General features: G+C 57.0%; 4 protein-coding genes across 8 annotated transcripts; 3 read left to right on the forward strand and 1 right to left on the reverse strand.

The window, feature by feature from the left end:
* Positions 1-1,358: 1,358 nt before the first annotated feature.
* RXRB (retinoid X receptor beta) lies at positions 1,359-8,140 on the reverse strand. Of its 3 annotated transcripts, none has more exons than XM_081247133.1 (10): positions 7,650-8,140; positions 6,734-6,981; positions 6,082-6,238; positions 5,538-5,717; positions 4,228-4,400; positions 3,707-3,836; positions 3,370-3,502; positions 3,163-3,254; positions 2,739-2,844; positions 1,359-2,627 (listed from the first exon to the last, which is right to left on the reverse strand). In XM_081247133.1, exons 1-10 carry the CDS (start codon positions 7,882-7,884, stop codon positions 2,480-2,482), a joined length of 1,602 nt encoding a protein of 533 aa, XP_081103259.1. In that variant the 5' UTR covers positions 7,885-8,140; the 3' UTR covers positions 1,359-2,479. The 3 variants fall into 3 exon arrangements, with proteins under 3 accessions (XP_081103259.1, XP_081103258.1, XP_081103257.1); XM_081247132.1 differs by having other exon boundaries at positions 3,163-3,266; XM_081247131.1 differs by lacking the exons at positions 1,359-2,627; positions 2,739-2,844 and having other exon boundaries at positions 2,860-3,266.
* A 115-nt stretch (positions 8,141-8,255) lies between these two features.
* On the forward strand, positions 8,256-12,474 carry SLC39A7 (solute carrier family 39 member 7). 2 transcript variants are annotated; one of them, XM_081247136.1, is made up of 8 exons: positions 8,256-8,346; positions 8,655-9,057; positions 9,147-9,315; positions 9,477-9,530; positions 9,666-9,809; positions 9,958-10,098; positions 10,292-10,488; positions 11,603-12,474. In XM_081247136.1, exons 2-8 carry the CDS (start codon positions 8,659-8,661, stop codon positions 11,873-11,875), a joined length of 1,377 nt encoding a protein of 458 aa, XP_081103262.1. In that variant the 5' UTR covers positions 8,256-8,346; positions 8,655-8,658; the 3' UTR covers positions 11,876-12,474. The 2 variants fall into 2 exon arrangements, with proteins under 2 accessions (XP_081103262.1, XP_081103261.1); XM_081247135.1 differs by having other exon boundaries at positions 8,306-9,057.
* A 220-nt stretch (positions 12,475-12,694) lies between these two features.
* HSD17B8 (hydroxysteroid 17-beta dehydrogenase 8) lies at positions 12,695-14,798 on the forward strand. Of its 2 annotated transcripts, XM_081246435.1 has the most exons (9): positions 12,695-12,759; positions 12,942-13,159; positions 13,262-13,378; positions 13,492-13,584; positions 13,687-13,772; positions 13,864-13,948; positions 14,144-14,186; positions 14,354-14,428; positions 14,612-14,798. In XM_081246435.1, the coding sequence occupies exons 1-9, from the start codon at positions 12,714-12,716 to the stop codon at positions 14,626-14,628; spliced, it is 780 nt and encodes a 259-aa protein (XP_081102561.1). In that variant the 5' UTR covers positions 12,695-12,713; the 3' UTR covers positions 14,629-14,798. The 2 variants fall into 2 exon arrangements, with proteins under 2 accessions (XP_081102561.1, XP_081102562.1); XM_081246436.1 differs by lacking the exons at positions 13,262-13,378; positions 13,492-13,584 and having other exon boundaries at positions 12,942-13,237.
* A 1,665-nt stretch (positions 14,799-16,463) lies between these two features.
* On the forward strand, positions 16,464-20,539 carry RING1 (ring finger protein 1). The gene is made up of 7 exons (XM_081247524.1): positions 16,464-16,625; positions 16,754-16,888; positions 17,812-17,972; positions 18,074-18,289; positions 18,997-19,386; positions 19,569-19,842; positions 20,121-20,539. The coding sequence occupies exons 2-7, from the start codon at positions 16,811-16,813 to the stop codon at positions 20,220-20,222; spliced, it is 1,221 nt and encodes a 406-aa protein (XP_081103650.1). The 5' UTR covers positions 16,464-16,625; positions 16,754-16,810; the 3' UTR covers positions 20,223-20,539.
* The last annotated feature ends 6,425 nt before the right edge of the window (positions 20,540-26,964 follow it).

Consider the following 26,964-nt stretch of genomic DNA (forward strand, 5'->3'; position numbering starts at 1 on the left):
TCCCAGGGACCGCCGGAGGCGCCGGACACCCCGAGGCTGGCAGGAGAGAGAGAGCAGGCTCGCACGCAGGGGTCCCGGGGAAGTCGGAGGCTGCCGGTGGCGACAGCTCTCAGTGACCCAGCTCCATGCAGCGAGGCGCCGTCGGGGCTCCGGCGCTGCTCCCTCCTCGGTGGCCGCCGCTCCTGTGTGTCCCCGGCCACCCCGGCAGCCCAGAGCCCCCACCCCGCTCCCGCCCCCGGCCCAGCCCCTGCCTCCAGCCGCCCGCCCACAGCCACCGAGGGAAACCCCACCCCCGATCTCCACCTGGTGTGGGGGTGCGAGTGGGAACCCTCCCTCGCTGACCCTCGGACTGCTCTCCTCTACTTCTCGCAGGGACTCAGTGGCCTGTACCTTAGGATTCTCTTTTCGGGAACCCCAATCTCTTTTCCCCAGTCTCTTTCTTTGGGGGGGCAGACGTCCAGTCACAACACCCCTCCCCGTTACTCCCCCTTGGGGGCCCAGACCCCCCTTTCAGCAGAGTCCGGGGCGGGATTTACAGCACAGTGGGAGGGGAGAGGCGGGTCTGGGGGTCGCTACCTCCCCTCACCCCGTCGGGTCTCCATAATTATTTCCCCTCGGCCCGGCCCGCCCGCTGTAATTACAGAGCCTGGCCCGGGGCACGGTATTTATAGACACGGCTATAGATAGCGACTGGGGACCTGCAACCGACGGCCACGGGGAGCGGGGGTGGGGGGCGAGGCGGGAGGGCGGTTAGAGGGGAGGCCAGAGACTGGACAGACCCACACACAGGTTAATCAGGTCCCAAGGGATGGAAGTAGGGGGACGACGTAAGGGCGCCCGGGAGCCCAGGTGGAAAGGCACCCAGTGGAGAGGCGGGGGCGCGGGGGGCCGCCGACACTGGTTGGCAGAGTACGGGAAACGGGGTCACTCGGGGACGAGGCCGCCTCCAGGCGGGAAACACCGGAGTAAGCCGCGGCGCTCGGCGCCCAGTGCGCCCCCACGAGCGGGCACGGCGCCGGGTCTGCCCGGAGCCCGCGGCGCGGCCGGAGGGAAGCCCGGAGCGAGCCGAGGCGCCGCCGCCCGCTGGCGCTGGGGGGGCGCCCGCGAACAAGGCGCCTTTGAGAGTCAGCCGCCCCCCCCACTCCGGCCGGCCCCGCCCCCAGGCTGGCACACCCTCTCCCCCCACCTCCGCGACAAAGCGCGCCTTGTGTCCCCCACCCTGCGCCCGCCTCCGAGGCCCCAGGGAACCTAGGCGGCGGCGGCGGCGTCCAGGGAGCCGGTCCGGAGCTCCCGACCGGATACCCTCCCACACGCGGCCCGGTGCGGCGCTGCCTCCACCCCCCATACAGTCACCTCAGTCCAGAAAACAGCGATTTTAATTTGAAAGCGATTTTATGTGAGTGAAAGAGAGGGTAAGGGAACCCCGGAGAGAAGAGCCGCAGGGCAAAAATCATGCAGCCCCAGCACCCCATCTCTGCAGGCGGGCCATCTCCTCTCAATTCTGAGGCCAGGAGCCTGTGTCCCCAGCCTACAAGGTGTGTGCCCCGGGCTGGGGGGAGAGCTGGGAGGGAAGGGTCTGAGGACTACTCACCAAGCCGCTTCCCCCCACCCCGCCCTCACAGCCCAGGCCCCTTCCCCAAGCCAGACGGGAAGAGTGGGGGAGGGGGCTGGGAAGGCCAGTGCTGAAGAGCCAGCCCTGCAGACCATCTCAGGGCCCTGCCTTTCCCAAACACCACCTCCACCACTGGCATTTCTTAGTCAACCTGGGAAAGTACAGTACTTCTTTGAGTCTAACTGCAAGTCTCTATCCTCAGAGAAAATTAAAAATAGCAGATGGGTTCCTACATCTCCACCCGCCCCTTAACCACCACCACCTTTTTCTTTTTCAGTCTGACTGCAGAAGGAGGTGAAGCGTGAGAGGGGGCTCTGGACAGGGGACAGCGACAAGGCCCCTCCTTATTCCAGAGAAGCCCCCATCTGCGAGGCTTGGTTGGAGGAAGGCCTGTCAGAGCCTTACTCCCATGTCCATCCGTTTGGGGGGCCTGCCCCCCAATATCCATCTCTGCGGGAGTTCCCATTTCCATTCTTCAGATGGGGGGCTAAGTGAAGCAAGATGAGAAGGAAGCCAGGTCCTGGGAGCAAGGCCAGTGCTCTGTGCTGGGGGAAGGAGAGGCCGTTCCAGGCCAGGGGTAAGAAAGCACCCCCAGATCATGGCAGAGCCAGACAAATTCAGAGACTCAAGGCCACTGAAGGGAGAGGTCCAGCCCTCAAAGTGGTCTGGGGTCCCCTCTGACTTGGGATGTCAAGCAAACCCTGGCAGGGTTTAGGGACCCCCCCTTGGAGGTCTCGGTTCTGTCCTATGCTCCTCACCCCACCAAGATTCTAGGAACATGGTCCCTCCCCACCCTGCCCCAAGGCTCAGAGTCCCTTGCCCATGTGCTCTCCTCGAGCGTGAGGAACACCACGTCTGGGTGTGGGCTCAGGCCAGCTGGTGGGGAGCCTCAAGCATCTCCATGAGGAAGGTGTCGATGGGGGTGTCGCCAATGAGCTTGAAGAAAAACAGATGCTCTAGACACTTAAGGCCTATGGACCTGAGAGCAGGAAGACGCAGGAGCAGCTTGGCAAACCTGAGGAGGGAATGGGAGACATGGAGTGAGAGCTAGAGCCACATGGCACTACCCCCACCCCAGCAGGAGCCTCGGTTCCCGCAGCCCCTCAGCCCCACAGCGCCTTCTCACCGGCCCTGCTGCTCAGGGTACTTCTGTTTGCAATAGGTCTCCAGGGACGCGTACACTTTCTCCCGCAGGACCTCTACCTCACTGGGGTTGGAGAGGCCCTTGGCATCTGGGATGGCAGGGAAGAGAGGAGGAAGAGGAAGGAGGGCAAATCAAATCAGGACAAATGTGGAGGTGTGGCCCACACGATGTCCCTTTTGGGCCCCACCTACACGCCCTTCACCAGATGCCTGGCAAGGGAAGCAGGGCACAATGGGTTTGAGGGATGGGGCTGCAAAGGGAATGTTATCAGCAGATGTGGGTTCTTCTTTGTCAGCTGTGAGATTTCTAGGTTGAGGGGGATAGCTGGGTAACTTAGGAGTCTCCGAAGAAGAGGAGGCTCCAAGGCTGCCTTGGTCTTGAGAGACGGGGGTAATCCTCCTCTTACCTGGATTGAACAGAATGATTGCCCTCAGGCAGCCAAGTTCTGTCTTGTCCATCCTCATGTCACGCATTTTGGACACTAGCTCTGTCAGCACCCTGGAGAGGGACCTGCAGGTCACTCAAAGGTCACAGCTCAGCCAGCCTTGGACACGGACCAGCCTATAGCCCCACCCCCTCGACCGACAGGCCAGCCCAGCCGAGGGCCACTGACCGATCAAAGATGGCTCCCACGCCTGCGGAATGGGCTGAGTTGCGGTGCACGTGAAGACCTGTGGCGAGGAGGATGCCGTCTCGGACATCAATGGATCGGTGAGAGAAGGAGGCAATGAGGAGCTCGTTCCAGCCTGGGGGTGGGGGGTGGCAAGGGTGACGAGCCAGGGATCAGGCCATGGGATCGAAAGCACATCAGGGGAAGAGAAGAAGGGGGTGGCGAGGTCAATGAGACTGGCTCTCTGAGTATGCAAGGTAAGGCCGCTGGGGTCCCTGAAGGTCAGGAGGTCCAAGAGGGGTCAAATGACAAGAGATTCAAGGAGTCCAAGGTCACTGACCTGCCCGTAGCAGTATGACCTGGTCATCCAGAGGCAAGGAGGAAAAGTGTGGGATCCTCTTTGCCCACTCAACAAGTGTGAAGAGCTGTTTGTCAGCTGCCTGGCAGATGTTAGTCACAGGGTCATTCGGCTGCAGGGGAGGAGGGGTGAGAGTTATAGAAGGTTTGGAAGTACACTGGGAGCCCCCCCAACCCCATAAGAGGCTTTTGACACCCCCTCCTTATTTGTAGTCTCTCTTCAAGCCCCATCTGAACCAATTCCTCCTCTTCTAGCATTCAGGAAAAGTTATTAATTTGGGACTCGCCTGTGGTTCTGTGAGTGGGTTGTTTGGGGAGTGGGGACGGAGGATGCTATCACGCCTACCTCAGGTGTCTAAGAGACCTTGTTTGGCGGCACTTCCGGTCCCCGGCAGTGTTAGATGGGTTGTGAGGGGAAGGGAGGGGAGGGGGAGATAGAACAGACCTAGCCTCCCGCCTCCCCACCCCCATCAGGAAGAAGAGTAGATTGACCCCAACACTCACGCTGCTGCCGCTACCCGCGGTTCCCCCAGGACCCTCAACGCCCTGGTCACTCTTCTGCTCCACAGCGAGCTCTGCCTCCAGGATCCTGTCCACGGGCATCTCCTCGGGGGCTCCCCCAGCCCCCTCCCCATCCCCATCCTTGTCCTTCCCCCGCTGACGCTCCTCCTGAACCGCTGCAGGAGAAGGAGGAAGGAGAAAAAAGTAGAAAGTGAACAGCCAGCCATGAGGAGATTCCAAAATGTCCTTAGGGTCTTATCAGGGTCTCATGGCCCTTAGAAGGTATTTATACAAATTGGGGAAGTCACTTGAAACCACGGCAGATCTGTGGCAGTCTAGAAGCAGGACTTACAAAAGAACAGATAAATAAACCCAGAAGAAGTAAAAGGGTAGGTAAAGGAATTACGGAGAAAGCTAGCATTTAAACTGAGAGCCTACTATATACTAGGAAACGTGCCAAGCACACTTTCACGTTCACTCAAGTATTATAACGACCCTGTGAGCTCTTGACCCCATTTTTTAAAATAACGATTTGGGGGCAGTTCATTCAACAGCTTGCCCAAGTTCACACAATACATGGCAAGCCGTATGTCCAAATCTAAGCGTGCCTGATGGCAAATCTGGTGCTCTTCTGACTCAACCAAAAAGCAGGAAAAGGAGCACTGGCCTGGGTCTGCAGAGGTGTGGGTCCTGATCCAAGACCTGCCACTCTTTTGTTGCATGACCTTGGGAAAGCCAGGCTTCAGGCTCATCTTCTCTAAAATGAGGGATGTGACCAACATATACTCCCTAAAGTATCTCTCTCAGAATTCCAGAATCAAGCTTAAGAACAAAAGATAGAGATTTAAAAAAAAAAAAAAAGGAGGAAAAGAAGCCCTGAGGTCTTCAGTAAAGGCTGCAGCTTAAGAGAGTAGAGTCCCAGAGTCTGGAGGAGAGAACACAGATAACAGGGAGATGGAGACCAGAGTGGAAGCACTCGGTCAAAATGAGGAAGAATTACTCAGGTTAGAGAAGGGGAGCTAGAGAAACCCATCGTGGGGAAGGAAAACTTATCCTACCCTAGCACCAGACCAGGGAGGGATCAGAGGGGCAGGCCACAGAAGCAGAACCATTAAGAAGGAAACTCAAGGCACCAGGTCAAGGTACCAGAGAGGAGGGCTGATGCGCAGGGGAGAGGGAATTAAATATCGCCCTCTGGAGGAGAGAGAGGAGTCCAGCCTTCCTAAGAGGTATAGTCCCTGCAGTCTTCCCTCCCCCTCCTCCCTCTCCCCCTACAGGGTAGACCGGGAGGCCTGGGTAGGGCAGGCCCTTACCCTCCCTCTTCATGCCGGTGGCCAGGCACTTCTGATAGCGGCAGTACTGACAGCGGTTCCGCTGGCGCTTGTCCACCGTGCAGTCCTTGTTGTCCCGGCACGAGTAGGTCAGGTCCTTACGGATGGTGCGCTTGAAGAAGCCTTTGCAGCCCTCACAGCTGTAAACCCCGTAGTGTTTGCCTGCGAGAGGACAGGAAGAGCAGTAAGACTGCACGTAGACCCTGTGCCACTAGGACTCTTGCCCACCTCCCCCCAGCAAATTTAGTTGAAGTCTGCTCTGTGTTTGCCAAAGAGAGAGATGGGGAATCAGGACATGAGGCATGATCCAGTCCCACTCTTCTCACGGTTCGAAAACCCTATGCCAGCCCCCTCTTCCCTCTGACCACCCCCACACACCAAATCTGAGCCGCAGGGTCCTTAACTCTCATCAGGCCTCCCCCAGCTCACTTGCTCTAACCAAACCTCAAGAGCCCCTGGGAATCCCACAGGTGATGGTAAATGGTACACGCTCTCTTCCTCTCTGCTGGTCCTCTGAGCCCCATACCTGAGCTTCGGTCCCCGCAGATTGCACATAGCCGTTTGCCAGCCCCAGGGCCACCTGGAGGGGGTGGACAGTGCAGGCCCCGGACCCCTAAGACTGGTGGCTTCACATCTTCAGGGGGGCCAGACCCACCCCCAGGGAGCGACACTGTTGAGTTAATCTGGGTTGGGGGAAATAGGGAAGTCACAGGGAGACTCATTGGGAAGGATAATCTCTCAGCGGGGAGGGACATCATTCCCTACCACCTAGGCAGGGCCCTGCATTGCACGTTACAAAGTACATTATTTACACTGCAGTGCCCGGGAAGGGCCACCCCTGGAGTACAACCCCGAAGAGATGAGACATAAAGGTGCCCCTGAAATTGTGCAACACAGTGGCCCTGAAGGGCTTGCATCTAAGAAGGGTAGATGGAACCAAAAGGGCAAAAAAATCACTGATATATGAAAGGGACATCAAGAATAGCTGGGTTCTTTTAGAGGGTTGGGGAGGAGGTGTGCACTGAAAGCTCAGTCACCTCAAGAAAGGCCAGGAGTCACACAAGGACCACAGGCCTGGAAGGTCAGTGGGCCATGGGGAAATTCACACAAGGATCTAGGTCACCAGGAAAACAAGGAAATGAAAGTGGAGAGGCAGTAAGTGGGTCACGACCTCTCACCTGGGGACTGCTGACAGGCCCGGAGAATCCTGGGGGAGCTGGAGGGGGCAGACCAGGGGACCCCATGGAAGAGCTGATGACCGGGAAGGGGGAGCCCAGTGGCGGGGGTGGCATCGGGGGTGGGGGTGGAGCCCCAGAGCCTCCAAGGGATGCAGCTGCTGAAGGGGGTAAGGGTGGCCCCGGAGGAGAAGGGGGAGCGGCCCCCTGGGGAAGGGGATTTGGAGAGGAACTGTCTGGGCTTCGGGAGTCTGAGGAGGGGTACACACAGGCACAGACACACACAGACAGAAGAGACAAAAAGAGAAAATGAGTCTTCGATCATCCAACCGGAGCCTTTAATTCTCTCTCTGATCCCCCCACCGCGCCCCCACCTCACCCCACCCCTTCCCAAGTCCAGAGGCACCCTGCTGTCAAACAACGGCTTAACTCCTAATCGTGGTGAGAGAAGGGGGCTGACAGAGGAAGATCGTTCAGGTGAGACAAATTCCAAACAATGCATTTGGTCACCCCAAGCCAGACGCATCTCGTGTGGGTGGGGCAGCACGTGGGGTGGACCAGTCAGCCCCTCCATTCCCAGCTCGTAGCCAGAACGTGCAGGGAAAAGAGATAGGCAGAAGAGACCCCTCCTAGGACATACAATTTGCCTTCAAACGTCCAGAGTCCTCAATCTCGAGGACTAGTGTCCCACGCCTGGGACCTCCGTAGTGCAGGGCCTCAAGCGGCCACCGCTAGGAGGGCGGAAGCTCCCCCTCCCCGCCCCGCCCCGGGGGGAGGGCACTAAGGCCCTCGGGAGGGAGGGGACGCGTGTTTACAAACAAGGGGGCGGGAGCGCCTGGGAAAGAACACCAGGGGAGGGGGGAAGGGGTTGCTGATAACGCGGTCACTGGCTTGCCGGTCCGTCCGCTAGGTCACTCACCCCGCCCGCTGTCGCCCATCCCGTCCCGTCCAGCCTCCCCCGGCTCCGGCTCCGGGGTTTGTTGTTCTCCGGCTGCCACCGCCGCCGCCGCTGCTGCTGCGGGATCCAGCCAGGGCCGTCGCCGCCGCCACCGGGACGCGACCCCACAATGCATTTCTTTTCGCACCCCCACCGGCCCACACTGCCCTGCGGCATGCCGCTGGGGGAGGAAGGGCGGGCGAGCAGCCCAAGACATGATTCCTGGCTGAGTGTAGGGATACCGAAGAGGTACCAGGGATTCCCAAGGATTGATCGTTGGACTAGCTGAGCACGAGGAAGGCCCAGACAAAAAGTCTCTGGCCTTAACCGGGTCGAATTAAGCGCTTCGCTCTGCGCTGTAGCAAAATGACAGCGCCGATGTGGCAGCCATCTTGGTATAGACGGGAAGTCTCCGCGCTAGTTCCCGCCTCCTCGTCTGGTTGGAAACGGAGGAGGCGGTCTCCTCCCGCCTGTTAGCCCGCCTAGCCCAGCGTCCCCTCAAATAACCTCCACACCCGCGCATGCGCGCCAGGGCTAGAGGGCTTCACCACTACCGGAGTGCCGCCATATTGGTAAAGGTACTGGGATCGAGGTAGAACGGAACTCCCTGTTCTCGCGGGAGCTAGAGGCGGGACTGCCACGTCCGAGCAAACCGGGAAAGGAGAGGATCCCGGAGCTGGTGAGAATTCCCTGTTTTTCCCTACCGTCCTTTTCAGGCCTTTTTCATTTAGTGGGTCATAGAGACGAGGGCGCAGAGAGTCCATATAGCGGAGGATCAGAGCCTAGAGCGGTGTCCCGGGGGCCCTGCATCTGGGATGGGGTTCCGGATAAAGAAAACGAGTCTTGGGAACAATGTGGGTGGGGACAGGATGGAATGGGGAAGCAGCCCATAGAAGTGGACGGAGGGCGCGAACGGAGTAGAGCGGACCCCGCATAGGTATAGAGTTGAGGGTCAAGTGGAGTCACTATCTCTGTCCCTCTGGTCAGCGTGATGGCCAGAGGCCTGGGGGCCCCCCACTGGGTGGCCGTGGGACTGCTGACCTGGGCGGCCTTGGGGCTGCTAGTGGCCGGACACGGGGGTCATGGCGACCTGTACGAAGACCTGCACGAGGACTTCCAGGGCCACAGCCACTCACATGAGGATTTCCACCATGGACACAGCCATGCCCCTGGCCACACTCATGAGAGCATCTGGCATGGGCATACCCACGGTCATGACCATGGACATTCGCATGAGGATTTGCACCATGGCCATAGTCATGGCCACTCTCATGAGAGCGTCTACCACCGAGGACATGGACATGATCATGAGCACAGCCATGCAATCTATGAGGAGTCTGGGGCTCCAGGCATCAAGCAGGACCTGGACACTGTCACTCTCTGGGCCTATGTGAGTCCCCCGGGGATGGGGCAGAGGGGGGCTGGTTCGGGATTGTTGGGAAACCCCACACCACTTGACCCCTGACTCTCCCTCACCAGGCACTGGGGGCCACAGTGCTGATCTCTGCAGCTCCATTTTTCGTCCTCTTCCTTATCCCCGTGGAGTCAAACTCCCCTCGGCACCGCTCTCTGCTCCAGATCTTGCTGAGTTTTGCTTCGGGTGGGCTCTTGGGAGATGCCTTCCTGCACCTCATCCCTCATGCTCTGGGTAAGTGATCTCTAGCTTCTACCTCAAATCTTAATGTATTTTATGCTTTGGACAAGAGGGTTCTTTCCCCTTTGTGATCCCTGACCTTCCAATATTCTCCCAAATACACACCCCTTGGTTGGGGTATTTCCTCATCTGGCTTTGTCTCCCCCTTCCTCCAGAACCTCATTCTCACCACCCTCTGGAGCAGCCTGGACATGGACATTCCCACAGTGGTGAGGAAGGGGCAGGTGAAGACGTGGGGTTGGGGCGCTGGGGAAGGTCTATCCCTCCCTATTCTTCTCTTGTGCTTGGGGAGGAAGAGTCTGAAATCCAAATCTCCCTTAATGTCTCAATGTATCCATTCCTAGGCCAGGGCCCCATTCTGTCTGTGGGACTGTGGGTCCTCGGTGGAATTGTCGCCTTTCTCGTGGTGGAAAAATTTGTGAGACATGTGAAAGGAGGACATGGACACGGACATGGACACGCTCACGGTCACACACATGGAAGACAGGGTGAGCCCAGGCACAACTTTCCCGAAAGCCACCTTGCCATCTCTGAATCTCCTCATTTTATGGTTCTTAGGTGGGAGAAGACTACCCTTATGAGGACATATTGGCAAATCTCTGTTCTCCACTCTTACCAACTCCTTTCTTCCCTCAGGGCGTCCTTCAAAGGAGAAACAGAGCTCAGAGGAAGAAGAAAAGGAAGCAGGGGGCTCGAGGAAAAGCAGAGGAGGGAGCACAAGGCCCAAAGACAGGCCAGTGAAACCTCAGAACTCTGAAGAGGAAAAAGCAGGTTCAGGTGAGGACCAGGTTTGCATACGCTTGGGCAAGGGGCATCATCATGAATCACATGGAACAGCACTGTGGGTGATGACAGGTGTCTGGAAAATACTGAGGCCGGATGTGAAGTGGTCTCTGGGGTGCTGATCAGGGCTGAGACTAGGGGTGATGAATACCTCTAATTGTTTCATCTTCCTTTTCTCCTGTAAAAGACCTACGTGTATCAGGGTACCTGAATCTGGCTGCTGACCTGGCACACAACTTCACAGATGGTCTGGCCATTGGTGCTTCATTTCGAGGGGGTCGGGGACTGGGGATCCTGACCACAATGACTGTTCTGCTACATGAAGTGCCCCACGAAGTCGGGGACTTTGCCATCTTGGTCCAGTCTGGCTGCAGCAAAAAGCAGGTTGGTGATGGTGTGCACCAAACATGGTTGCCTCAAGCCCTTTATCTCCCACTAACCCTCCCCAAACCCAGACTGCCACCCATTCGTTCCGAACAAGTTGTACTACAGGCATACCTCGTTTTATTGCACTCCTTTATTACACTTAGCAGATACTGCATTTTTTACAAATTTGTAGCAACCCTGCTTGAGCAAGTCTGGATACCATTTCTCCAACATTTGTTTACTTCATGTCTCTGTGTCACAGATTGGTAATTCTTGAAACATTTCAAACTTCGTTATTATCATATTTGTTACGTTGATCTGTGATCAGTGACCTTTGATGTTACTATAGCAAAAAGATTCCAACTTGTTGAAGGCTTACGTGATGGTTAGCATTTTTTATCGGTAGAGTTTTTTTGGTTTTTTTTCGGTACGCGGGCCTCTCACTGTTGTGGCCTCTCCCGTTGCGGAGCACAGGCTCTGGACGCGCAGGCCCAGCAGCCATGGCTCACGGGCCTAGCCGCTGCGCAGCATGTGGGATCCTCCTGGACCGGGACACGAACCCGTGTCCCCTGCATCGGCAGGCGGACTCTCAACCACTACGCCACCAGGGAAGCCCTGGTAGAGTATTTTTTAACTAAGCTACGTACGTTGTAGGCATAATGCTACTGCACACTTACAGGATAGTGTAAATATATGCATTGGGAAACCAAAAAATTCATGTGACTTGCTTTATTGTGATGGCCTGGGACTGAACTCACAATATCTCCGAGGTATGCCTGTATTGTTGACAACGGATCCTCTAGAAACGAGGGGGAAGAAGTTCTGTTTCTTTGTCTTGTAGCTCAGTAGTTCTTGAGCTGTGGTCCATAAGCCATCTGAATGTTTTATGGGGGTCTTTCACACCATGCCCCTGACCCTGACCTATTGAGTCAGGAGGTCTGTGGAAAGAAGCTCTTTGATCTAAGATTTTTCAGAAAGTGTCTATTCTAGATCCCCCTCTTTTTGCCTTATTATTTAGTTTCTAAAGACATGCATCCTATCCATGTACACTTATACCCCTCCAGCCACGTCTAAACCACTGATAACCTTTAGATGTTGATGAGTGCCTCTCTCTCTCTTTTCTGCCCACCAGGCGATGCGTCTACAACTACTGACGGCAATAGGGGCACTGGCAGGCACAGCCTGTGCCCTCCTAGCTGAAGGAGGGGCAGTGGGCAGTGAAGTTGCAGGTGGCACAGGTCCTGGCTGGGTTCTGCCATTCACTGCAGGTGGCTTTATCTACGTAGCAACGGTGTCAGTGTTGCCTGAGCTGTTGAGGGAGGCATCACCATTGCAATCACTTCTGGAGGTGCTGGGGCTGCTAGGGGGAGTTGTCATGATGGTGCTGATTGCCCACCTTGAGTGAGAGGTGGGGTAAACCAGCCCCACCCCAGCCCCAAACCTCTAGCCTCTAAACCCTCCAGGTCAGGGGTCTGTGGAAGTTGGGGGCCCTGGCCTGGGACATCTGCCAAAGGAGGGAGTTGTATCCTAGGGAGGTGGCGACTTTGTCTTGAAAGCTATCAAGATTTGGCAGTCTTACAGGAGCTGCAGAGGTGAGAATGACAGCCCAGAGGGACCATAGTGTTGGGCATGTGCTGACCATGTTGTTGGGTTTAGGGGCTAAGTGGGGCCATGAAGAAGGCTGGAAGAGAGAGGAATCATGGCAGCCTACCCCATATCCCCCACCGTACCTATTCACAGAGGACCAAGCTGCCACACACTGGCTTTTCCAGGGTCCACCTCCCTCTCTCCCACCGGTTGGTGGAAACTCCAGGGAAGACCAGATCCCTGAAGTGGGTAGCAGAAGTCGGAGATAAACGTCAATCGTGTGTCCTGATTTGGGAGTGATTGGGGGGGAGGGGGGCTAGTTGCTACTCTCATGGCCTGATTTTTTTTTTGTATTCTTTTATATCACTGTTTGAATGGAGGAGGGGGGGTGACCGGAAATAAAATCCTTGAATCTTCCGCTCCACGCGCAGTCTTTGTCTTTTTTGGGGGGAATGGGGGCCCCTCTTCTCCCGGCTCCACTGACCCCCAAGCTTTGGTGTCTGGCCACGCCCCCGCGGTTGGAGGTCCGCCTGCGCGGGTGGCCGCCAGGAGCCTAACGCTGGCGGGTCTTCGATTGGTCCGGCTTTGCTCTCGCCGCGCCCCCTCTGCCCTCGGATTGGCTCAGTGCTGGGGAGCCTGCCCACTCACCACCCGCCATGGCGTCTCAGCTCCGGCTTCGCTTCGCGCTGGCCCTGGTCACAGGTTGGGGGGGGGGTGTCCTCTCCCAGGGTGGGTTGGTGTGCTAGAGTGACGTCCGGGCGCTCCCTCGGACCCTACAACCGCTGTGGCCTGTGGTCTGAATTTTACTAACTTTGCGCCCTGTTGACCTCTGACCCCTGCCCACTTCTCCTTCCCCGCCTCCCGCGTGTTCTCTCCCATCTCAGGTGCTGGTAGCGGCATCGGCCGAGCGGTAGGTGTGCGCCTGGCCGCTGAGGGGGCCACTGTGGCCGCTTGCGACCTGGACGGGCCAGCGGCACGGGAGACGGTGCGGCTGCTGGGAGGGCCGGGGAGCGAAGAGGGGGCACCCCGCGGGGCCCACGCAGCCTTCCAGGCTGACGTGTCCGAGGCCGGGGCCGTCAGGCACCTGCTGGATCAAGTGCAGGTGAAAAAGCGAGACGACGTCGCCCCCTTTAAAGCCCTAACGTTGCCTCCAGTGCCCTCGGCTCTACAAGGTTTTTTGGTGTGTAACCTACCCCTTACATAGGCCTGCTTTTCTCGCCCGCCATCTGTCGTTGTGTCCTGTGCGGGCATCACCAGGGATGAGTTTCTGCTCCACATGTCTGAGGATGACTGGGACAAAGTCATAGCTGTCAACCTCAAGGTGGTGATCTCTGAACCCATGACTTCTGGGGCCCTCTAGCCTGGGGAGGGAGTTGGAGGAGTGTCACCCCTGCTGATCCTTTCTGCCTTGTTACTTTCTCTCCCCACCCCCAGGGCATCTTTCTAGTCACTCAGGCTGCAGCCCAAGCCCTGGTGTCCAGTGGCTGTCCTGGCTCCATCATCAACATCAGTAGCATCGTAGGGAAGGTCAGGTTGAGTTGGGACGAGGTCAGCCAGCCAAGTAGGCACAGAGAGGAGAGCCCCTCCCTGGGACTCCCAGCTTAACCCCAATCTCTGGCTCACCCAAAGGTGGGGAACGTGGGACAGACAAACTACGCAGCATCCAAGGCTGGAGTGGTTGGACTGACCCAGACTGCAGCCCGGGAGCTTGGACGGTTGGTCAGACACCTGGGGCCACGTGGAAGGTCTGAGGGAGGGTCAGTGTTCAGTCCTCTCTGGAGTCAGCAGCCACTCTCCTTTCCACAGACATGGGATCCGCTGTAACGCTGTCCTCCCAGGGTTCATTAAAACACCCATGACACAGAAAGTGCCACAGAAAGTACTGGACAAGGTAGGAGACTGTGGGTGGAGGGCAGAATCATTCAGAGAGCCAACCTCTCTGGGCTTCAGAGAGAGGATGCTGGGCCCAGTGAGGGGCATATTCAGCAAGTGTACAAGGAATGAAGACCAAAAAAAGTCACAGACTCGGTCTACAAAAAAAAAACCCATGAAAAAAACTTTCACTCACACGAGTGTTTCCTTACAGGTGACTGGAAGGATCCCGATGGGACATATGGGGGACCCTGAGGGTGAGCACTGAGTGCAGAGGGGGCCTGAATGAAGAGATCCCAAAGTTTGTGGTATCTGAGAGGGTCTCACCAGGATTGGTGGTTGGGGGAGGGATGATTCTGGTAGGAGGCTACTTTGGATCTGTGTGAGTGAGTAGGATTCTGCCGTCTCCCCACCATTCCCGTAGATGTGGCAGATGTGGTCGCGTTCTTGGCATCTGAAGACAGTGGATACATCACAGGGGCGTCAGTGGAAGTCACTGGTATGAGGCCATCAGGGGGAGGAAGAGGGCAGAGAAGTGGAACCCAGAAAGCAAATGAGGGGAGTCTGGAGCCACTGAGGGAAGGGCAGAAGTTCCCATAGGCCAAGGACAGAAGTGGATGCCTCCCCCCCAGCCCATTTGTCTCCACCTATACATCTGTCCAAATGTTTCTGCCCCTCCCAGGAGGTCTTTTCATGTAACTGCCTCAAGGACCCGGGACTCTGCTCACTATCCCACCACTCTGCCGGGCCTCCTGCTGATGAGGACTCTGAGTTCCCAGGCTACAAAAGGGGTGGCAGTGTATGGCTCAGGAATGCTGAATATGGGAGGCAGGGGTGCTTGTGACCCTAATAAATTCCAAATCCTCTTCCCTGCCACCTCCGGTTCTTCTTGTGTCCAAGTCCTCAGACCCTTCACCACCTCCCCCTCCTTTCCCTTTCGCGAAGGATTGTTCCCTTTCACTGCCTGGTCTCCCAGGGCAACCCCCGCCGCCGGGTATGAGAGGAGAGAGTGTGTGTCACTGTGTGTGCGTGACACTCTGGGTCTTTTGGAGGGAGGGGGTCTCTGCCCCACCCCCTTCCACTGATCCTGCAGCCCCAGTCCCCTCCCCCAATTCCCTGGGTCCTTATGGTCCCCAAGGGTGATTTGTTCATGGCCGCATCCGAGTATCCAGTCTAGCCTTGGGAGGGGGTCTTGGAACAGGTGGCCCTCCCCCACCCCTCTCCTTTCTCTGAGTCCCCCCCTCCCCTTTCTCTCCACCTTACAATAGCTGCAGCCGGCCGGGGGTCGGATGGGGGGGATTAGGGGAGGGGGCCAGGATTAGGGGAATGGGCCAGCCGATGAAAGGGGCTGGAGGAGAGCAGAAGGGAGGGAGGGGGCTGGGAGGAGGAGGAGGAAGGGGAGGGGGTCCGCGCTAATCGACTCTGGAGCCCACATAAGGACTGGCCACGGACTGAAGGAGAGGACAGGGAAGTAGGGGGGAACTGGGGGAGGGGGCGAGGGGACCCACTGCTGCCTTGTCCCAGAAAGAGGCCACCCCCTGGCAGTTGCAGCCCAAGTCCGGGAGCCCCAGTTCAAGCTGGAGGAGACAGGACGCCCATCACGGTCTCTTTTCCCCCCCGTATCCCTCTCATCCCCTGCCCTCCATGGGGGTCGCTCTGCCCCTTCCTCTTCTCTTCCCTCCCGGTCCCCTTCCTTTACTGGGAAGTCCTGGAGGAGACTTCTGCCCGCTTCCCACTCCAGACATTCGGCCCCTTGTGCCCCCCACCTACACGCGCACAACCCCTCCCCGATAGGGGCCCCATCCTGTGTGTGTGTGTGTGTGTGTGTGTGTCCCTGCTTCCGCGTGGTGTCTCCATTCCCCGATACCTCCCGTGTGCCTCCCTCCCCCGCCCCGGGCCGCGGCTCTTGATTGTCCAAACGCAATTCTCGAGTCTCTAGCTCTGGCCGAGAGTTGAGTCTGGACGTCCCGAGCCGTCGCCCCCAAACCTCGAAGGGAGAGCGGGTCGGAGGGTCTAGGGAGAGCCAAAGCGGAGGGTGGAGCAGGTTACCAGGGTGGTAAGGGAATCCCGGGCACGTCGGGACTTAGTTGCGTTCACAGGACTGAAGGACTGTAGCGGCAGAGGCTCCTCTGCAGCTCTTTTTTCCCCGGAATCCGGGGCTGGGGTTATGGAGAAGTTGTGTGTGGGGAGGAGGGGCGCCCTTCCCCAGAGCCGCCAGGGGACGCGGAATGGGGGAGGTGGCCCCTTTTCCAATTCCCTCTGTCCCCTCCCGGGGTCCGAGCGATCCCAGGCCCCGCCCCCCGGAGCGGAGGCCCCGAGTGGGGGCCTTGGAAGGGGACAGTGGCTGAGGTCGGCCGCGCGACGGTGCTGGCCGGGGAACGGAGACCGCGGTCCCCACGTGGCGTGGGACTCCGGGGACGCCGGCTCCTCGCGGGGGCCGGGGGGAACCCGGGCGTCCACGTCGCGTCCCACCCGCGCCGCGACTGGCGGGTGACGTCTCCGCCGGCAGGGGGTGGAGTAGAGTGGAGGGGCAGGCGGAAGTGACGTAGGGCCCCAGCGCCCGGGCCATGGCGGCGGCGGCGTCGGTAACGGGAGCTGCTGTCTGAGCAGCGGCTGCGGACCGAGCGAACTCGGCCGGGGAGCCCGGGCCCCGGGAGAGGCGCTGCGGCGGCGGGAGCGCGGACAGCTGGAAGCTGGTGAGGGGCCGCGCCGGCGCGGAGTCGGGGGCGGAGGAGGGAGCCTAGGGAGGGCGGGGTCTGCGCGAGGGGCGGCCCCCCTAACACCCTTCCTCCCCTTCCCCCTTCCCCCTTCCCCCACTCCCCAGCCTACCTCTCCTTCTCCCCGGCGGTGGAGCCTTCGTGGGGGTCTGTGCCCGATCACCATGACGACGCCGGCGAATGCCCAGAATGCCAGCAAAACGTGGGAACTGAGTCTCTATGAGCTCCACCGGACCCCTCAGGTGACAGGGATTCTCCCTTTACAACTTACTCCCTTTCCCCAGACCCCTCCATCCCCAGACCCCCATCTCACAGCCTCTTTTCCATTTTTTGCCCCATTCTGCCCGATTTCACACTCCCTGGCCCTACCTTTGAATCACCTTAATCTTTCAAAGCGCTTTCACATTTATCTCATTTAATCCTCAAAACAGACGTGCCAGAGAGGTAGAGCAAGTATTACTATCTTCATTTGAAAGATAGTAAACAGGCTGAAATTACCTTCCCCGTTTCTCAGTTCCGCATCATAGGTCAGTGCATTTAAGACTCACCTTGGGAGTTTATTAAAAATGGAATTCCCGGGCTTCCTTGGTGGCGCAGTGGTTGGGAGTCCGCCTGCCGATGCAGGGGACACGGGTTCGTGCCCCGGTCCGGGAGGATCCCACATGCCGCGGAGCGGCTGGGCCCGTGAGCCATGGCTGCTGAGCCTGCGCGTCCAGAGCCTGTGCTCCGCAATGGGAGAGGCCACAACAGTAAGAGGCCCGTGTACCGCAAAAAAAAAAAAAAAAGGAATTCCCGCTGGCCCCTACCTGTAACATTGTGATACAGTAAAGGGATGGGACCCCAGAATCTGAATTTTTAACCTGCATCCTAGGGGATTCTGATATAGGTAGGACTGCACTGTAAGAAATTCTGTTGACCAAGTAAGTCTTCCACAGATGGAAAATCTGTGCCACGCCCATCCCCAGGCCTATCACCAAACCTCAGATCTTCCTATTCCAAAGCTCCTACTCTTAGAATTCCCAATTTCCTCAAGTGGCCAACGTGAGGTACCCAGATTCTGACATCTCACTGTATTTCTCAAGACTCCAATTTCATGGACCACTTGTTTCTAAAACCCCTTTCCCCCCAACCCATTCACCACCTTTCCACTCATCGACGCCTCCAGGAAGCCATCATGGATGGCACAGAGATTGCAGTTTCCCCTCGGTCACTGCATTCAGAGCTCATGTGCCCCATCTGCCTGGACATGCTGAAGAATACGATGACAACCAAGGAGTGCCTCCACCGATTCTGCTCTGATTGCATTGTCACGGCCCTGCGCAGCGGGTAACAGGAGGGACAGGTTTGAGATGGGGGGAGGGGGACAAGAGTTGGACCCTCCATGCCCTGGTGACTGACTCCTCAGGGCCTCCTTTCTCCCACACCAGGAACAAGGAGTGCCCTACCTGCCGAAAGAAGCTGGTATCCAAGCGGTCTCTGCGGCCAGACCCCAACTTCGATGCTCTGATCTCTAAGATCTACCCCAGCCGGGAGGAATATGAGGCCCACCAAGACAGGGTGCTCATCCGCCTCAGCCGCCTGCACAACCAGCAGGCACTGAGCTCCAGCATTGAGGAGGGGCTGCGCATGCAGGCCATGCACAGGTTCGGGGGCCACGAAGAAGGTGGCAGCGGTGCTGATGGGACAGATCCGTGGGTCAGACTCCTGGGGCTGTCTTTGCTTCTAAGCCTCAGCATCCTGAGTGCTGATCACAGTCTAACTGTCACGCCTGGAGGTCATGGATGTAAACTGTAGCTTCTTAGCAACTTGTACTACTGTTCTTAAGGAAATAGCTCATCTTCTAACTTTCTAGAAGTTAGAAGAGTTGAGTGCTTTTTGAGCATAAGCTCTGAGTTCACACTGCTGGGAATTAAATCACCTCCTAGGCCAGCATCACTCAGTCTTTAATGTGTATCCAAATTACATGAGAGTCTTGTTAAAAATGCAGATTCTGACTCAGTAGGTCACAGGTTGGACCTGAGATTCTGCGTCTCTACAAGACTGTGCTACTGGTTCTTGGACCACGCTTTGAGAGGCAAAGGGTCTATGGTCTCAAACGAGTTATTTAACCTCTCTAAGCCTCAGTTTCCTCAGCCATAAAATAGAGATGATATAATTACCTGTGTCCATAGGATTTGTATAATTTGAGGCAATCAGTGCAAAATACTTAGCAATGTGCTTAGCACGTAATCAGTATGTAATAAATATTAGGGTCATCATTAAGATTTCCCTGATCTCTTAATTCTCTGAAGTTTAAAACCTAAACCCCTTATCTTTGGTGGTTTCTAACCTCGACCACTTGTTTCCACAGGGCCCAGCGTGTGAGGCGGCCGATGCCTGGGTCAGATCAGACCACAACGATGAGTGGGGGGGAAGGAGAGCCTGGGGAGGGAGAGGGGGATGGAGAGGATGTGAGCTCAGACTCCGCCCCTGACTCTGCTCCAGGCCCTGCTCCCAAGCGACCCCGTGGAGGGGGCGCAGGGGGGAGCAGTGTAGGGACAGGGGGAGGTGGCACTGGTGGGGTGGGTGGGGGTGCCGGTTCTGAAGACTCTGGTGACCGGGGAGGGACCCTGGGAGGGGGAACCCTGGGCCCCCCAAGCCCTCCCGGGGCTCCCAGTCCCCCAGAGCCAGGTGGAGAAATTGAGCTCGTGTTCCGGCCCCACCCCCTGCTCGTGGAGAAGGGAGAATACTGCCAGACTAGGTGAGAGCCTCGTCCCTCCCCAGACCACTGAGAAACCAAAGGTCTCATGATCTTCCATCAGAAGTGGGCTTTGCCCAAACCCAGAAAGAATCCCTAACCCAGAGGCCCTTTGGGAAATCCCCAACTTCCCTTCTCCATTTGAGGCTTCCTGTGCCCTCAACCTGCCCTCTCTCCCACTCCAGGTATGTGAAGACAACTGGGAATGCCACAGTGGACCATCTCTCCAAGTACTTGGCCCTGCGCATTGCCCTCGAACGGCGGCAGCAGCAAGAGGCAGGGGAGCCAGGAGGGCCTGGAGGGGGCACCTCTGACGCCGGAGGACCTGATGGGGGAGGCGGGGAGGGTGGGGGTGCCGGAGGAGGGGACGGCCCTGAGGAGCCTGCCTTGCCCAGTCTGGAGGGTGTCAGCGAAAAGCAGTATACCATCTACATCGCCCCCGGGGGCGGAGCTTTCACGGTGAGAGCCTCTGAGGGCAGCGATGTGAGAGAGGAGAGGAGGGAGGGTGGCCTGGGGACGCAGAACCGAGATCCTGACCTCCTAACTGACCAGCCCTCTTCTCCCTCTGCATCTCCCATCTCCCTTCTCTGTCCGTCCTTCCCCATCATCCGTGTCCCTGCTTTGCCCCATTTATTATTCCTTCTTCCTTTTTCTTTTCTCCTCTCATTCATTTCCTTTACCATCTTTCCCAACTTTTTTTTCTCTTCCCTCTCCTCCCCCTTCCACCCCCTCTGTAGACACTGAATGGCTCGCTAACCCTGGAACTGGTGAATGAGAAGTTCTGGAAAGTGTCCCGACCACTGGAGCTCTGCTATGCCCCCACCAAGGATCCAAAGTGACCCCTCAAGGGGACAGCCAGGGGATGGGGACCATGGGGTGTTCCTGAGTCCTGGCCCACCACCCAGCTTCTTTGTCCCCCAGAGCCCCCCAGCCCGGCCAGCCAGCAAGAGGACACACATGAGGACAAGTGGCTTTTATACAAAGTATCTATATCAGATTCTTCTATATTGTACAGAGTGGGGCCTGTGCCCCCATCTACTGCCTTTTCTATTGCCCCCAACCTCCCACCCATGCAAGATGTTGGGAAGGGTGAAGAGCCCTTCCCTTCATGCCCTTCTACCAACAACAACAAATTTGCTTTTTTTCCTCTTTGAAACCTGTGGTTCTGTGTCTCTTTATCGGGGTGGGTGGGTACTAGAAGGAGAGGAAAACAAAGATCGGGGAGGGAACCCTAGAAATCATGTAGAATCAGCCTTGGAAATGGGGAGGAAATGTCAAAGGGTATTCACGGTGTGCAGATCCCATTTTCCTGAACCTTCAAATCAGCAAATGTGAAGGAAAATTAAAAGGACCTGTGAAGCTGTAAGAGGGTGGAGAGCGGAGAGGTGTGAAGTCAGATCCCAAGCTTTCCCCCTATGACCTGAATGCCCAGGCTGAGATCTCGGGTTTCAATACCACAGGGAAAGAAGGAAAGTGGCTCAAGAGGGTGACAGGGCAGGCCCGAGATGTTTGGAAGGGGAACAATTCCTCGTCCCTGCGAGAGGCTGGTTTCTAAAGCGGGAGAGAAAAGGCGCGGGTGGGAGGAGGGCTGCGAGAACCTCCCTGCACATATCCCGCCCCCGGGTAGCCTCCCGAAGAAGATGGGCAGGGCCTGGGACTACAGTTCCCAGGAGCGAGCGAGCCGGTCGGTGCCCGCCGAGCCGCGGGGCCGAGCGGAGGGAGGGCTGCCCGGGAGCTGTAGTTCTGTGCCGGTCCCGGCGGCAGCGGAGAGCCCAGGTGGGGCATCCAGTAAAGCGCTCCCTGCTCCGCAACCCCCACGCCTCGAGTTCCGCGGGCGGGGCCCGGGGTCAGGGGCCCATGTAGCGCGCCGCGCCCCGGCGAGGTGGAGAGGATCGCCTCCCCAGGAGGGACTGACGCTGCCTCCCGCCACCCCCTTTGGCCTCTCTGCCCCTCACTTCCTGTTTCCGTTGCCCTTCGCGCCCCCACCCCGCTCCGCCCCAAATTCCCGTGGCTCGCTCAGTCTCGGCCCTCCCGGCTGAGGAGTCAGCCTCGGCGTCAGACTCGCCGGCCCGAGGGCACCTCACTCCACGCTTGGCGTTTCTCGTTTGCTGCCCCTCGTCCCTTTCACCCTCAATACGACGGACGCAGGGGGTACCCTCCAGCCCCGGTGACCGGGCGCCCACCCCCGAGACCTCTCGCCCTGTAGAAATAAACAACACCCACTTCACCCTCGTAGAAGCCCCTTTCTACCCCCGCCTCCCTGGAGCCCCGATCCTGGCTCCCCTTTTCTCCCACCCCAGGCATCCAAGGGGGGCGACGCTCCCGGGACGTGAGGGCGGGAGGAAGGTGGGCGTCGCTCCCGGAGTTTCAAGGGAGAGAAACCGATGGGGAGGAGTCGCGGGAGGTACCGAGGTGGAAGCCGAAGAGTCTGGAATGAGCCCGCTTCTCTTCTGGTTCCAGGGGCTGCCCGGAGCGACACTTCCTCGCTCTCCTCGTTCTCGCCAGCCCTACCCGACCCGGCGGCCCTTCTGCCTGTTCCCCCGCCCTCTGGCTTCACTCTGGAGCCGCCTGCGGGCCTTGGTCCCCGGTCTCTCTCCTAGGGCCCCAGTCCACACCATGGCCCACACTCTCCGCCGTTCCGCTTCTCACGCTCCTCCTCGGACCCCTCTCTGCTGCCAGTGCTTTGTCGCCCTCCTCTGCCCCCGAGACGCTGAACTTCGCAGGCTGCCTGTTTCTTTAGATGGCACCATGTGAGTGACATACAGAACTGTTGCTCCAGGTCCATCTCCCCTGCCCACAGCAAAGAAAAAATGACTACCTGACCTGACCAGCCTGTTCCCCTTCCCCAATGCTGGCAGAATGGGGGGTGGGTTTGCTCCAATTTTGTTCCACCCCCACTGCCTGGGATAGCTCCCCAAGTCTTTGAGCCTCTGTCAGTGAAACCTGCACCTATGGGTGAGGCAAAGTGAGAGACACAAAGTATACAAAAGGGAACCTGATTATTTTGTTGAGAGACAAGATACAGAGGATAAAAGGAGAGTAACTACCCAGAGGAGCAAGGTGGAGAAAGAAAGACATTAGATTCAGCCTGATTGGGGTCCAAATCTCCACCTCGGCGCTTACAAACCACACGACCTCGCATAGGAAAGGGACTTGTGAGGTGGGGCCCGCAGTTGTGTATTAACAAGCCCTCCATGTGAATCTGATGTGCTCGGGGCCCAGAACCCCTGCAGTAGATGCTCTGGTCCTTACAGTGTGAAGGACAAGTGTCCCCTGGAGGGATGCCAGGCCTCAGGGCAGGGACATCACTGGGAGCCGCAGGGTGGTCAGGAAGAGCTTCTCAGAGGAGGTGCCACCAGGCTGGATGGACAGGAGGGGAAGAAGGAAGTAGGTGGGGGGCCTGGGGGGAGGGGAGCCTCTCTCTCTGTTAGTCTCCCCCTCATTTTATCTCTTTCAGGCTTCTTGGTCCCCAAACCGTAGCAGATTATGTGTCTAAGTGCAGAAGCTGAGCCCCAGAGCCCAGGGCCTCAGGAGACCCCTGCCCAGGTGAGGCCTAACCCTGAGGGCTTGGTTATCACCCTGCTGCCCTCAAAACCCTGGCAAACTGCTCACGGGAAAGTTGTGCCCTGGGTTCCTCAGGGCGGGGCTCAGCCTGCCTGCGCCACCTTGGTCTCTCTGCCTCCCCCTCCTCCTGGCTGCTCTCACCTTCATCCCCCTCCCCTACAGGCTGGGAGCCAAGGCAGAGGAGGAGGAGAAGGCAGGACAGACCTCCAGCTCCCCATCTACCCCTTGACCCCTCTTCTGTCACAGCTGACCCTGTCCCACATCTCTCCCAGCAGCCCCTGCCCCCACCCCAAAGCCCTTTTCTGGCCTGGACAGTGGAGCCTCCTTTTGTCATGCTCCCACCCCTCCCAGCACTGCCTGGTCCATTTGAGTGAGAGGCGCTTTCCCTGCCCCCAGTGTGGGAAGTGCTGCAGCCACGGGGCCACCTGCCCCTGCCCCTGCACTCCCACACAGGTGACAGGCCCTATGGCTCTGGCCTCCATGGTTGTGGCTTCGCTCAGAGCCCCCTTCTGCTTTGACAACTGTCCACACCCAGTGGGAAGGACAAGGATGAACAGAGCGGGGAGGGAGGGGGGTTGAAGCAAAGTCAGGGCCCCTGTGGCAGTGCCACCCGCCAACCCCGCAGCACTCCAGGAGGGCAGCCCTGGGGACAGACTCCCTCCGCAGTCAGAGTGACTGCCTCTTCTGTGGGAGGCATAATGGGGCACAGCTCCCTGCCCCACCCCATCCCGGCGAGAGCCACCACATTAGGTGATCAGAGTGTCTCACCGGGACCTACTCAGAGCTGGAATGGCCAGGTCCACCTCACTTCTAGTCCACAATCTAGTGCCCCAGGAAAAGAGCTTTTCCTGTTTCTTAGAAAGGAATCGGTACTTCAAATCGCCTGTCCTCCATCTGAGAAGTTTAACCAGGTGCCTGAGACGTACGTACTGCCATCACGGACGGATCAGATTTCCTGGGATTTTCTTGAAAGGATTTTTTAAAGAGATAACTGAATCCCCAGAGATCTCCATGACAACCCCCACCATCAAATTCTAGTCGCCCACAAATCCCACCCAACCCCATCACTTCCCCCAGAGGCCGCTGGGTGCTTCTTGCCTCCGGTGCTAAAGCTACACCCAGCACCCCATCGGATGAGGCCATCTCCCTGTGCCCACTCCTGGACCCTGTTTCAGGGCTTTCTGTGACCTTCACTGCGTTTCATGCTAAGAATAAAGCCCAGACGGAGGCTGCTCTTTCCAGCAGCACCGTGGGCCTCTTATTGAAAGGTGAAAATAGGCAGAGACATGTATCCAAGGAGAAGGCAGGGAAATGGAGGAGATGGAGACCAGCAAAAGGGAGGTTGGAGGAGAAAGTGGGAGGTTCTGGGTGTGGAAAAAGTAGAACAGGGCTGTGTGGGAGAAAACAGACAAGAAACACCTGGCCAGTACAAGCACTTCCTGGCATTTGCACTTCTTCCGCAAGATTCCTCACTTACTGTCTTCTTCATGGGCTGGGAAACTGGTTTTGAACAAGAGTCAGCAGGGAGTCCCATGGAGCATCCCCTCCAGATTGGCCCCCTGGGGCCCAGCGTGGCCCCGAGGATGGCACCATCATCATTCACTCTTGTAGGAGGTTCTGCTGGGGGAGTTTCCCCCTTGGGCGGCACCTGCAGTAAATTTATTGTTACCGTTCATGTTCAAGGATAAGGTAGACCTTAGTTCTTGTATTAACTTCCCCCAAAGAAAACTCTTTAGAACTTGGCAGATTTCTCCCGATGATGTATCAGAGAGGCTGATTATTGCCACATGCAGGAAGGGATGAAAGAACCTCAAAGGTAAAAGGATCACTTGGGAGACCGCTGGTCAGTTTCACCCTTTCAGAAACTATGTGTCAGGACCGTTCTAGGACCTGGGTACCACAAACAGGTGTGTGATATGGCCCCTGCCTTTGAAGAATGTGATCTCAGGTGTTCGTGGTGAGCATCTCAATATTGAATCCAGCATCTAGTCCTAACAAGTGTATCCACTATAATATCTCTCAAGTCTGTCCACTTTTCTCCATCCCTCCACCTCCCTGGGCCAGCCACCACTTGGATTGTCTGGCTCTTCTCTGAATCACTGAGATCGCTGGAGAGGCTGGAAAGGCCTTCTCTGAAACAAGCGGCATGCCTGAGTAAGAGAGAACTTCCTGAAATGCAAATCTGATGGTTTCAGGCACCCTGCTGAAACACAGTCAATGGTTTCCCACCGACCTTAAGTTAAAGACCCAAGTCCTTACCCTGGCCTCTAAGGCCCCTTGGGGTGTGGCCCCACGGCCTCTCCAGCCTCGCCTCCCACTACTCACCCCTGTCACTCCCTACCGGTCTACTCCACCGCAGCGTGCTTCCTCCCGCAGGCTGGGCCCTCCACCCGAAAGGCTGCTTCTTCCATTTCTCTCTTTTTTTTTTTGCGGTACACGGGTCTCTCACTGTTGTGGCCTCTCCCGTTGCGGAGCTCCAGACGCACAGGCTCAGCGGCCATGGCTCACGGGCCCAGCCGCTCCGCGGCATGTGGGATCTTCCCAGACTGGGGCACGAACCCGCGTCCCCTGCATCGGCAGGCGGACTCTCAACCACTGCGCCACAAGGGAAGCCCCATTTCTCTTTTAAGTTCGCGCCTGTGCATTCTTCATATCTCAGCTCCTTTACCACATCCTCAGGGAAGGTACTCAGACCTTCCTTTCGGGTCAAATTCCCCTCCTCTGAGCTCCCACACCAAGGCGCACTCTTTCTCCGAGGTACTGTGTGTGGTCGCAGATCTACGTTTTTTGGGGATTACTCGACTGGTGTCTGGCTCCCCATGGAATGTAAGCTCCCTGAGGGCAGGAGCCAGGACTGCAGATGCTCACTCTTGCCATTCCCTGGACCTGGAACTGGACACTCTATGAATATGGAGTTGAAATATTGGTTGAAAGGATGCATGCATGCCTGGATCTGGGGCAGGGGATGCATATTTCAGGATCTCAGGATGGATTGAGGCCATGATTCTCCCTCCAACAGCTGCAGCCCAGGAGTCCCATATGTCATTTCCTTAACACCATTCCTTCCTCCATGCTTCCTGGCATTGTCCATCCACGGTCGAGCCTCTCTCCCAGACTCCTCCACCTTGCCCATGAGACCCCTTCTCCCTTTGACTTCCTAATGCCCCTTCCTGGTTTTGCCTCCTTGGCTTCAGAAGGCAGCATGGAATAATATGGCAACAGTGGAGGATTCAGAACCAGAAATCTGGGTTCAATAACTAGGTAAAAGTATTAGCGGTGTGACCTTCAGCTGGTTTTTAAACCACTCTGAACCCTAGCCTTCTTATCTGTAAAGTGGGAACAACTTCAGAATCAAGCAAGATGGAGGATGTGGAAAGTCTAAAAGCACCATCACCTAGAAATACTGATAAAAAGGAAAAAAATTAAACATATAACTGAGTTCTCAAAAGGAAAGTAAAATCCCAGGTGCTAGCAACAAAGGGGAAACTGAAAGCCAGAGGGTGAGCTCACTGTGGCTACGGTTACTAGGAGGGGCCTGGGAAGGAACAGGTTCTGTCAACCTGTTCTGTTTCACCAGCCACCCAGAGACAGATGAGGTCTCAGTCCTGAACAGGTGGGGAAATTAGATGAAAGACAGCCAAATCTGACTCAAGAAGAAATAGAAAGCCTGACAGCTCTATAAATTCTAATAAATTGAATGAGAAATTTTAAGTACACACACACACACACACACACACACACACTACCCAAATGGCTTTATAGGTATATTATTCTGCTAACTCTTCAAGGAACTGTTTATTTATTTATATAGCCTGTCCCAGACAATGGAAAAAGAGGACCAATTGAACTTATAAGATTGAAAATCCTAAATGAAATATTAGCAAACTGAATCCAATGGAGTTTGTGCAAGTGCATGTATATATGCACGTGTGTATGTGTGACCAAGCAGAGTTTATTCCAGGAATACAAGGATGGTCTACTTTAAAAAATCTATTAATGATATTTACAGCATTGACA

The sequence above is a fragment of the Mesoplodon bidens genome (assembly GCF_964165515.1).
Source record: "Mesoplodon bidens genome assembly, chromosome: 10".
In the NCBI taxonomy this organism is placed as follows: Eukaryota; Metazoa; Chordata; class Mammalia; order Artiodactyla; family Ziphiidae; genus Mesoplodon; species Mesoplodon bidens.

Coding starts and splice junctions, on each gene's coding strand:
- RXRB (XM_081247131.1), bottom strand. CDS start 7,884: ATGTCTTGGGCTGCTCGCCCGCCCTTCCTCCCCCAGCGGCATGCCGCA. Junction 6,239..6,733: donor GGCCTGTCAGCAGTCCCCAG/GTGAGAGGTCGT, acceptor CCCCCAACCCAG/ATTAACTCAACAGTGTCGCT. Junction 4,401..5,537: donor CACCGGCATGAAGAGGGAGG/GTAAGGGCCTGC, acceptor CTTCTCCTGCAG/CGGTTCAGGAGGAGCGTCAG.
- SLC39A7 (XM_081247136.1), top strand. CDS start 8,659: ATGGCCAGAGGCCTGGGGGCCCCCCACTGGGTGGCCGTGGGACTGCTG. Junction 9,316..9,476: donor CCTCATCCCTCATGCTCTGG/GTAAGTGATCTC, acceptor CCCTTCCTCCAG/AACCTCATTCTCACCACCCT. Junction 9,810..9,957: donor TCACACACATGGAAGACAGG/GTGAGCCCAGGC, acceptor TTCTTCCCTCAG/GGCGTCCTTCAAAGGAGAAA.
- HSD17B8 (XM_081246435.1), top strand. CDS start 12,714: ATGGCGTCTCAGCTCCGGCTTCGCTTCGCGCTGGCCCTGGTCACAG. Junction 12,760..12,941: donor CGCGCTGGCCCTGGTCACAG/GTTGGGGGGGGG, acceptor CTCCCATCTCAG/GTGCTGGTAGCGGCATCGGC. Junction 13,585..13,686: donor TCAGTAGCATCGTAGGGAAG/GTCAGGTTGAGT, acceptor GCTCACCCAAAG/GTGGGGAACGTGGGACAGAC.
- RING1 (XM_081247524.1), top strand. CDS start 16,811: ATGACGACGCCGGCGAATGCCCAGAATGCCAGCAAAACGTGGGAACTG. Junction 16,889..17,811: donor AGCTCCACCGGACCCCTCAG/GTGACAGGGATT, acceptor CGACGCCTCCAG/GAAGCCATCATGGATGGCAC. Junction 19,843..20,120: donor CCGGGGGCGGAGCTTTCACG/GTGAGAGCCTCT, acceptor CCCCCTCTGTAG/ACACTGAATGGCTCGCTAAC.